Source organism: Ceratina calcarata, unplaced genomic scaffold, assembly GCF_001652005.2.
Source record: "Ceratina calcarata isolate Rehan_Ccalc_2016 unplaced genomic scaffold, ASM165200v1 scaffold102, whole genome shotgun sequence".
In the NCBI taxonomy this organism is placed as follows: domain Eukaryota; kingdom Metazoa; phylum Arthropoda; class Insecta; order Hymenoptera; family Apidae; genus Ceratina; species Ceratina calcarata.
Window position 1 is genome coordinate 117329 of NW_017131077.1, and position 11417 is coordinate 128745.

An 11417-nucleotide genomic window follows, 5' to 3' on the forward strand; every position below is an offset into this window, starting at 1 on the left:
TAACCGTATGTATTATATTTTGCTACAGCTTTTCATTAAATGTTTGCACAAATCTCTCTGGTGTCTTATGGAGATTTTAGTTGCCGGCGAGTGACCCACCGTAAACCAGGGGAAAAGGAACTGCGTCGAGATCCAAGATAGGTTATCGCAAGCGAGAAACTGGAAAGAAATGTCAGCTCGTGACTGTTTTCGGTCGGTGGGAGCGTGTAAACAGCGCCCACCACCTTCGCTTCCGCTTGACGCTTTGTTTACTCGCGTCCAACCCGCCGAGAAAACCAATGGTTCTTACGCCGTTCCTGAGTCGTGGAAACGTTGGACGAAAAAGAATGATCAAATAGAATGAGAATGTTATGGTAGAAAGGGTTGAGAGAGGTAAAAGGTATCATTTAATTGCGATTCTTCCAGTTTATATATTTCAAACAAAACGTTCTTTAAATAACATTTCTCTATCGGTTCGTATTAATTATTTTTACCATTTTTAATTATTCTCATAATTGCTTGAAGCGATGTATATTATCGTTGATCTATTAACATTAATTAATTACTATAATTAAAACGGGAATACGTATTTTAATTTGTCTCCGAAATTACTGGCTGATATGAGTGGAAAATGAAATGGGCGAAATTGGAGAAACGGTGATATGAATATTTAAATTGGCTACTTGCGCGACAGAAAATATGCCCATTATCCTATCGAGGATTGAACGTAAACTTTTCCTCCGGTTTGAAACTTCATATACCGAATTCTCAAGAATACTTTAAAAAATCCAGGCGGAATGAAAAAGGAGGAGTAGTCGCAATTGTTCCAGCACAGGTGCGACGCATAGCTGTATGTTTTAAATTACGTTGCGCAAAAAATTCACACCGTTGACCTACATGCTTTTGGTTCTTTCCGAATTGCATTCGACGATGCTAACCCACGTATCGATTCATCGATTTTATCCAGAGAACAAGACCGTTCCAAAAATATTCCCATTCAATCGGAACGGCAACAAAGAAGGATCCGCCGGTCGCGATTTGTCGAATATACGTTTCAAACATGATCGTTCCCGACTCGGGACAAAAATATTGCCGGTGTACCAATATTCTGTAGCAAGTGGAATCTTCTCAACGGAAAGAAAAGTCGTACCATCGCTCATCCGCGGTGCCATAGAACGCGAACCCCTTATCTACGAATATCTATCCCTTTTTCTCTCCGCGTATGTCCCCCAATTCCTTCCACATCTTCCGTCGGAAGTATCTATCACTATGCGATAGCGAACAAGACCTGTGAAACATGGCGACAATCGGGTGCAGAATCGTAGCGGTCGCATTAATATCGAACGACGAGAATATTCGCACTAGAAATCACTGGTTGAGAACATCGTTGGATGTCTGTGTTTAACGTAATTCTTCCTTGCGCAAGTTCAAAGGTCTAGAGTAGTCTTTTCTAACATTTGTCGGTAAAATTTGGACGTTGTTTGACCTGTCTGGCCGATAATCAAGTAAAAATACTGTCAAATATGAGTTGACTTTTCTCTTTCCAAAGAAGGTACATAACGACCTAAATAAAGACGAAAAGTGTAATCGTATAAACTCATATTTTTGATCAATTTTGTGGATGACATTCTGCCTTATCTCGTCTCTACCGGAGTCTACTCCCTTACGATAGTGGATATTATTTGAGCAGAAACGTGGTTTCGGTTGGCAGACGGAGGTACAGAAGATCGAGTATGTTGAAAATAGGATAGGAAAGGGCAATGTTAATCTCCTCACATCCCTGCAGAAATAATAATCACGCGAAATAAAAACGAAAGTTCCGTTTATTGTTTTATATTTATTTTCTCTGAATAGTCAAATATAGACTTCAGTGAACGCTTAAATCGGTCTATAGAAAAGATTGTTCATTTTTCAACTATGTCCGCGTCATATATAACTGGGGTAAAAATAAAGGAAAGTAGAGTGGTGCGACAATTAAATGTATAAAACGGTTTCAGATGGGTTACAATGGAAAATTTCGTATTTGGTTTTCCTAAAAGTGAAGCAAATGGATTTCACTTCACGTACCTATTTGAATTATTTTTATAGCTAGAGTTTTTCTATCTGTTCGGACTCGCGTTTTTCAATCTTGTTTTCAAGAACACGGACATTTATATTTAATTTCAAGGTATGGCAAACATAGAATTAGTAAGGCAATATTAAATCTTTGCTATCATTCAACCGATTTCCCTAAATTTATTGCATCCCATGTATTCATCTCCATAACTGATCTGTTTTCCCTAGCCGATCCACCCCATCAACGCTTACTCTGTTTCCCCATTTCGTCCCACAACACAGGCGTTCGGCCATTTTCCTGAATCTTCAAATCGGTAAATAAACGTGGACACGAAACCTGAATCTGTCCGGCTTTCCCAGCCCGGAAACGTCCGCGCGTCGACGGAAGCGACAACTCATGAGTCACGCTAAAACGTTTTGAAGCCGACAGAAAAGAGTACTCCTCTCTGCAAACTGGCGAAAGAACAGCTCGAACACAGAAAGAGTCCGGGTGCGAACAGGGTAGCAGAGAAAAACGGGTCGGGTGCTCGTTCGAGCTGGTGACAAACGGTCAAATTGCTCGAAGAAACACAACAGAGCTCTTTATGACGAGCCATTGTAGACGCGAAAAAAACAGAGTAGAACAGGGTTGAAACGTAGAACCGTGATAGTCGGAACGGAAACCGTTGGTGCGTGTTCAGGGTCGAGTCGAAGAGAGACCGAACGAAGGGTCGGCTAAAGGGTGACGGCAGACAACACGGAATACAGGAAGCATCGGCGGAGGGAAAGGTGAAAAAAGGGAGGCTGCGGTGGCCGGTGAAACGCGAAATAGTGGATAACGCGAGGAGGGAAAAGACAGAGGGGTATCCGGAAACGGTGGAACGCAACGCGAAAAAAGGGGCTAGGTGAAAAAGGGGTGGATAGAAGTGCAGACGAAGTCGGTAGGGGTAGATCCGCGTAACGTGCTGGTACACACAGGAGGTATAGTAGGTAGTTGTTGGTGGGACAGAGTGATGCATGGCTATGGGGTCGGTCGCTTCACCGCGAAATGTCGGCGCCGAGCAGCCGCCCCCGCGTTCCTTGCTTGCCTTTTACATACTCGACGCTACCGCCTCCTGCTCCTGCTCCTGCTCCTTCCGCCTCGCGGCCGACTCATCCTCCACGCAGCTCCTATTACTTTGTTTGCCTTTCGTACGCCGCGTTACCTTTCGTTCCATCCACCTAACCCGCGCGCTACTGCATATCGATCGAACGAGGAAACGCCGGATGCACGGTACCGTCTCCTTTTCCTCAAGTCTCGGTACCTAAGAAAGTCTGGTTTTCAGGTTCATCGGATTCTTTTGAATGTTTTTGGATAAATGATGAACGGTGGAATAAAAGATATTTCACGAAATACGATGAAAATAAAAGTAATTACAGTAGACGTAGAAAGAATTCGGACATCTTCTAGAACGGAATAATTCTTTTAATATTGAGCCAGACGACATGAATTTTCTTTGGGATTTTATAAAACTTTGTACATGTTTATAGTAGAAGGAGGATCCAAACTATTAGAAACCGTAGCAAAAAATTTAAAAACGTTCATCGATACTCATTAATAAACTTGGCCCTAAATACCAGAAACCTAGCTAAAAGGCACTCGCCTTAACCGAAGCGAAATGATATCGTACGACATACGATAACCGGAAACGTATTCACGGCAAGCAGCAACGAGGATGAGGTGACGTTTAACGGAGACCTCCATTACGTTCGGCGAACTTACAAGCCTGTGCCTGGCAAACAGGTTGCACTGGGATTTCCGTGTTTGCGTCGATGCAAATGTGCCCGCTTCTCTCTTCCTTTCGTACTTTGAAACAGCCTTCCACCGCTGCCACCGTATCACTTTGTTTGTCTTAGCTCCGAAGCTTTGATACACTTTCCAGCAGGTGAACACACCCCCGACGTGCTACCGTGTGTGTTCACCCGAGCGTACAGAGCGCGCTGTATCGGGCGCTTCTTATCTCGAACGCCGCGGATAAGCGCCTTATTGTTCTCGCACGCTATCAGCAAACGGTTAGGTGGCGGTAGGTTATCGTTCGCGTTGCTCCGCAAAGAGCGAGACGGAGATTTTAAATTCTCTGAAAGTTGAGACTCCTCCATTCTCTCGTCTTCGTCGATGGCCAGGACTCGCCAAGTTTGCGAGTTTATCTGGAATTTTTGTTTCTCGACAGTTTCATTCCATTTTTTGTTTCTTTCTCAGGAGCTTTTTCTTTTCCGTCCGATGATAGCTCGTGAAAATGAAGTAGGTACTTCACAGGGTGAATTTGATACAACGTTGTTTTGCTTTCAACAAGTTTTTTTTTCAAACGAGTTAATTAGAATTTTCCAGATTCGTCTGAATAAATTTCTACGTTTTTATCATTTCTTTGAACAAATTTTTCTTAATACAATGGATACAGATTTGTAATTTTATATTAATTTAAACTTTGCGAGAGTTTCTGTAAGCGCAGGATTAATAAACTTCTGAGCTTGTGTGTACGATACATAAAAGTAATTAAAGCTAATAGTCTAACAGTACGACTCTCCAATGTTGGTACAACGGTCGGTCATGGAGCATTAACCTTGTGAAAATGGACCTGGGAAGGATTCCAAAAATTATATCCACGCTTTTGCCAGGAGAACCGAGAAAGGAGAATTTTTCGGCACAAACAGAACCCAAATTAACAAACGAAAGTCCCATCCTGCATGTCTCTGAAGTACGTTAATTTTTTTTAGCGTGTTGCCGTAAAAGCAAACGTACAAACAGAATTAATTATATAGGAAAATTATTTTAGGAAAACTTCCAACTCAATTCATGCGCCTGCTCATCTAATAATCCTTTAACAACGAAATGTTAGCAGTCTCTTTAGAACAGAATATTTTCTACGAATTCAAACATTTCACACAGATGACAAATCTAATACTGGAATGATTTTTCACCTTTATTATGAAAACCCGTGCTTTGAAATTATTATGTAAATACTTTATTCTTGTTACCTCATATAGAATACGGAACTTAAAATTCATATGTAATTAAAAGGCATCAAAGATTTTCTCTTATGGTAGAAACAAAATATCATTTAAGGTCTAACTCAGTTAATATTTGCACTTCATAAATGTACTTTCTACGTAATAAAACAGATAAAGATTGCCACGCGTCCACCTTCCCCAAGACATAAAAAGACAGGTTTCATGAAACCAATTCTTTATGAACTAACGATAGCGAGACCGACTTCCCACTTTGAGTTCATATTTCACACCTACCTATATACCCGATGACAAAAGAACGTGCCAGCATTTGAAGCGACCTTTTCATATCTAACTTTTTATAGATGTTATCTGCTTTCCATTTTCTTTACACAAGCAAATACTCTCAACAAGGTGAAAGTTATAAAAGAACTGTCATGCGTAATGTACGAATTTAAGTAGTATGAGTGTAATAATTGGTCGTTTCAATTTGCGATCGATGCTTTTAATGGCCGGCTTTGTGCCTAATTAATATTCGATTTTAATTTCGTTCGCGATTCTGAAATGAGCACATCGTGAATACCATCGATTCCATATCTCGTTTTATAAGATCGCGTGCAAAATTTATAGGATTCTGCATAATAAATATCATTTTGAGATTAGAATGCGAAATTTCGAAATGACAAAGGAATCCAATTAAATTATAAAATAATTTTTACTTTTAAAAAGTACGCGATAGCTTAAACTCGTTCCGTTCTCCTTTTTCGCAACTTCGCGATACATTGATCACCTCGCGTGGTCAAGAAAAATTTAGAATAGTCGGCGTTTCAATTTCTGAAGGATTCAATATTGGCCAAACGAGCACAACGCTCCCGGCTGTTTCTCTCCGCGGTTTCAACTTCGAGGTGGAACGCAAATAGAGTATGTAACTGAATTATAATTTCGACCGGTTTAGGGGATGCGAGAGAGACCTTGAATAACGTTGCGCGTTATACCGGCTCCAACTTTGTTTGAGTTTCTAAGTTCCTGGACGTGGATACGTACAGTATGGAGATTCGTTCCGAAATTCCAAACAATTTTTTTAATCCGAGTTAATGTTTAACTTCTTCATGCACACTTTTTATTATCAGAATACTTTTATAATTCGAACAATTTTTACATGTTCACCAGAATTTCGTTATAAATATTCAGAGAAGAAGAAACCAATGTTAATGTGCATTTCCTTCAATTAATTGTATTTGCAAAAATAGGAATTTGTTTAAATATATAGCATTAGAAAAAGAAAAGAATCAGAGGTGTGAGGCGACGTTAAAAATGAAACAAGACATTTCATACGTGAAGTAAGTAAATGTTCGTATGATAAAAATTTTAATTGCGCGGTGAGAGGCAGAAGGGCGAAAATAGGAAGCGACGGCGATAGAGGTTCTGCGAAAGGGTTGAGGACCTGAGGGTTAACCAGGAATGGCAGAGGATTCGCGAGTCGGCTGGATGGCCAATATAGGTGCTAACACGGTCGAATTGTAGCTCGTTTCGGAGGTTCACGCCCGAAGAACGGGGTTAATGACAAGTCTGCTCTCGAGAGCGTTTCGAAATCGATTCGTGTTCGATGAGAATGTGCTGATTCGAAACGGAAAACTTGCAACTAACACTGACGGATAGAAAGGGGGAAAGGGTTTTTGGAAAGGGTATATCGCCCTTTGAATGAGGGGCTGGGAACCGGCGTTATTGCTACTCGCCTCGCCTCACCGAGCAATACGACGGAAGAATTATCAATATGGAACCACGGAATATTTGTTCTATTTAGTCCGCTCGTTCAATTACCAGTTAACGTGCATAGTACAGAACTGGGAGAGTATAATACTGATCCAAAGATTGTAAAATTAATGGAATCCTTATATGAGACATTGATAAAATTGATTGTGTGATGAATTTAAAAATTATACTATCAACAAAATAACCTGAAATCTTTAGTAAATAACGATGAACGTCATGCTTCTTGTCAAAGGGTTAAGGATTAATAAAAATTCGAAATAGATACTATCCGTACTCTTGACCCTTGCTTACGCACAGAAGACTGGATCCGCTGAGCGTTACCCATCTTTTACACGCTATTCCCTATACTTCACATTTTTAACTACGATACTAGTTGCTCATCTTTTAGGACCTGGGAACAAGAATTCTGCTTGCCATCCTGGATAGAATACGGGAGCGGAAAACGCAGTGTGAAAAGGCCATAAGGCTAGTGTATTAAAGAGGTCCAATCTCTTTAATATCGACCCGGAGATCGGTACCGAGGGGATCCGAGTAGAAATACAACTGACGATTCAATTTCGCGGTGAAAAATCGGAACGCTTTATTATCGGGACCGATTCTGGTCTGAAACGATAAAAGTCGCCGGAGAAATCAACTTTCCAATAAATAGAGAATTCACTCGCCGCTGTGGGTTACCTGGACTACCGTTTACACTTGCTCAACAATCAAACTGTCCACGAAGAAACGATCGACACCGAGACATAATAATAATTATTTCGGAGCACGAGCAATTCCACTTGTTTGTAAAAATACGAATTTAACAGATGTATGTACTGACACATTATTTTTTATCGATTGTAACACACATGAAATTTGACGAAAAATTATTGTGGAATTATTTAAGGAATTGATAACGTCGCATAAAGTCTTTTTCATCCGTCAAAAATTATACGAAACGATTTGTATAATTGCTCAGCTCGTAAAATCGATCCGATTTCCCGAAAGTGCGGAATTTATTAAATTGTAACAGTTTCAATATAATTCCCAACTTTATTGCATCCCCCATCACGTTCGCCAATCCGAATCTCGATAATTGCAACAATAATAGCGCAAATATCATTGACGATCAGTTCTGGTCGTCAGTCGTGTAATAATTGCACCATTACGAGCAACTGAGAACACGTAAACACACTGGTAAGCACAAATGAAGCTCACTGGGTAAGTTCGATCGTGTCCGTGTCATAATCGAAAACGGTGATTAAACTTCATATTGTCGACACTATTCGGCGACGTAGCGTTTGCAGAACAACCAGTTAAAAGTGTTCGTTCGACTTTACGAATGTATCACGGCGAAATGAAAGTGACATCGTCACGATTCTAAAGCGATACATACATATGCGATACATATAGGTATTTATTTCCGGCAATGTCAAGCATGGTGCATACGGATTTTGAATCGATTCTTCCATTCGATATTCTCGAACGTTTTTTTATTACGTACTGTTACCATTATTATTGGCTAACATAGTAATCGATATCAGAAAAATACATATGTGTGAACATTATTGATATCCTGTAATTATATTCACGATAACATAACTAGATTTTGAGTACAAAAAACAAGAAATAAAAGACGCGTAATAGCATTCGTAGAAGCATAGCATAGAGAAGTGTAGAATTTTGCTAATGTACGCATACGTATGTGTCACACGCCGCCACTATAACCGTAATTAGAAATGCTGTTCATCTTACCGGACGTGGCGTCGCGGGAGTGGTGGTGGCACGGGGCTGTGAAAGTTCTCCATCATCGAGTACGAGTCCCGCTCGGCGGCGGACTTGTGCTCGAGCGCCTCCAGATGGTCGAGTCGGAGCAGCTCCGGCTCGCGGGGCGAGTGCAACTCACAATGCGCGACGTGAAGCAACGGCCTCAGCGACGAACCGCCTTCGCATCGTTGCTGCCGCGAAGGCGGCCTCGCCACCTGCCTTTCTACACCATCCGCAGCGTGTTGCTCGTCGCCCCAAACCTCGAACTCCCCCGCTGCGGAGTAATCGCCGAATCCACCGTTACCCTTCACCGTTGCACCCTTGTTGCGACGATCGTCCAGAAGCACGGGCCACGGAGTGCCCCGTTGCTCCCCGTTGCCCTCGGCGATCTGTCTCGCTTCCTGCTTACGTTTATACTTCACCAGGTATTGCCGTTTTCTGCTCGGTAGCGACAACGAGAGGCCACTGCCACGGCGGCCGTCAGATTTCCGGCCCGTCAGATTTCCGGCGGATGCACTGCGCTCCGTACACAGATCCTTCCACGAGCGAGGCAGAGCGTATCTTTCGCCCTTCAGGATTCGAGCATGTCACGACCGGCTTCGATTTCGAACGAGTTCGAACGCAGTTTTCTTTTAATGAACGACGGTCCGGTAATTTTCGGATCGTTGCACTTGGACGATGATCGTTAGAGTAGTCGCATTCCACGGGGGTCGAACACGTTGTCGCTACTCGCTGCCGGCTATGGACCAAGCTAACTTGCACGCAAACTTTGTTATCGATCTGTCAATGCCAGCGAGAAAATTCAACTCCCGCGCGAGCTTCGCGAACAAGAGGTTAAGTGGACGGTACCGGTTGGTGGTCCGTCGTCGATTGGCAAACGGTCGCGTTTCGTACGTGTACAGAATACACCGCGCACGGAACAATTGTCGACGATTCCGTTAAACGATAATTGTTGACAGACGTGAGTGTACGAGAGAAACCGTTTCTTGTTTGAATTATCTCTCGAGGTTGTCCGGTTAATTTTTCGAATGTTGGTCGTATCTTTTCTCACTGCACTTCGCGATGAAAACACTGGTCGAGCTCGGCGCTCTATCACTTTTGACACTTATTCTTCACAAACTCCAAATCCAAATTGTATCGCGTTGTTTATCCTTCGACTTATCCTTCGAACAAGGAGCGCGAACAATGGCGCCCTTTTAATGACACATCACTCGTTGGACGATCCCGAGAACAGAGGCAATTTTCATCTAAGAGCAGCCAGCGCACGTCACGGATACTCTCGACATGGGCGAACTAATTGGGTCAGGGGGTTGAGAACCGCACGCAAATCCGTGCCGGTGGAGCGTGAGCAGCGTGCCCCGAAGGTCCCAGGGGTGCAGGTGAAGAGACCGTGTCGGTGTGGACCGCGTACTCGACAATTCCTCTCGTCAACTTTCGCGACTCAAGCCCCTCGCGATTATCCGCGAAACGTAATATTTCCTTTTTTTTTTCAATCGGACAACTTCGTTTGCACACCGATAACGATCGACGCGTACTCTGATTCGTGTTATAAGTAAGATATCCTGATCGCGTGATCGCTGACCTCACGAGGGATGCTCGTGACTCCGGTTCGCGTTCTTCAGCGTAGAGACGGAGAGGAGAGAGCACAGCGAAAGGTTACTGCACCATGGGTGCTCCTCGGTCTCCCCTCTTTGTCGCGCACCGTCAGTGAGAAATGAGATCTCGTCGAGAGAATTACACTGGAGGGCAAACGTACACACCCGCGCCAGCTGCGGATCAAAGACTGAAGGGCTACGGCGCCGCAACGCCCGGCACCGAGTGACACTAGTGTCCCCACCAAGTCGTTGGCGACGCTCATGCGCGGACCGAGCTTCCCTTACCCCTACCAGCAAATGTTTGTAGCGAAACTGCTGTATGAGAACGCCGCCAAGCGGGGGGTGCACTCACTACGTATTCACCCTCGCGGTGCTCTGGTCGTCGTCGTCCTCCTCGTCGTCGTCGTCGTCGTCTCGCCGCGGCTACGGTCGCGTCTACGCTTGTTTTGCGACGCGGATTCAACCAGGGTGTCGATATCCCCGCAACTTCTCGTCGCTATTGCGAAGTTTCGAAAGGGAAGGGGAGGTTCGGTGCTCATGGGACGGCGGCTGCAAAGTTTTGGGGTATATATTTTTTTCGTTTTATTTTGAGGTTGATTGGATGTTTTTGATGGAAGGAACAGGGGAAAATAGAAGGGATGATTTGGGGAAATTAAAGAACCGCGTTGATGGTAGTATAGTTATTCAACAAGTTAGGGGTAGCAGTGCTACTGGTGCGTTTATTGATTTTTATCACGAACTGCAATCATTATAAAGATTAAATTTTTATGGTCTGTGAAAAGATGATACGGTACGCTCAGAAAAGGCGAAATTGTGCGCAACATGTAACGAAATGAAGTTTTAATTTATTAATGTTCAATTACGTCGAAATATTTAGTGATGTTGAGTAAATGCATAAAATATTAACAATTTTGCGATATTGTATTATTAAATTATGTAATTTAGTGTTAAATAAACGTTCTTTATATGCATTTTCAGTTATTTCGTAATGATTAAAATTTTACGTAAAACTGATTAAAGAATTTCCAGTGTTATAAATTTATTTGTTCTGCACGATTCTTTCTGAAGTCTGCTTTTCTTTCCTATTACCTTTATTTCCAGCGTAGAATAAATTATTTCTAACTATATTAGATATCGCAATTTTTCTATGATGCTCACTTATAAGTGAAAGGAATTTTTCATCCACAATTCATAAAGTTGGACATATTGATCTTTTTTTCATTTAAAAATATTAGCATATTTTCATAACTATTATCGTCGTCGCGTTATAATAGTCGAATTATTATTTATGGAAATAAGATTACAATC

The 11417-nt window shown here is 42.4% G+C and overlaps 1 protein-coding gene across 5 annotated transcripts in view; it reads right to left on the minus strand.

Moving 5' to 3' along the window:
• Ten-a (Teneurin-a transmembrane protein) overlaps nucleotides 1-11417 on the minus strand; it is a 213157-nt gene that overhangs the window by 93762 nt on the left and 107978 nt on the right. Inside the window, exon 1 of one of the 5 annotated variants that reach the window (XM_018036494.2) lies at nucleotides 8503-10293. The exons of the other annotated variants lie outside the window; for them this stretch is intronic. Coding sequence (XP_017891983.1) covers nucleotides 8503-8558 — 56 coding nt within the window. The 5' untranslated portion in view covers nucleotides 8559-10293. Of the gene's footprint in view, nucleotides 1-8502; nucleotides 10294-11417 lie in introns of those variants that run through there. 5 annotated transcript variants of the gene reach the window in all.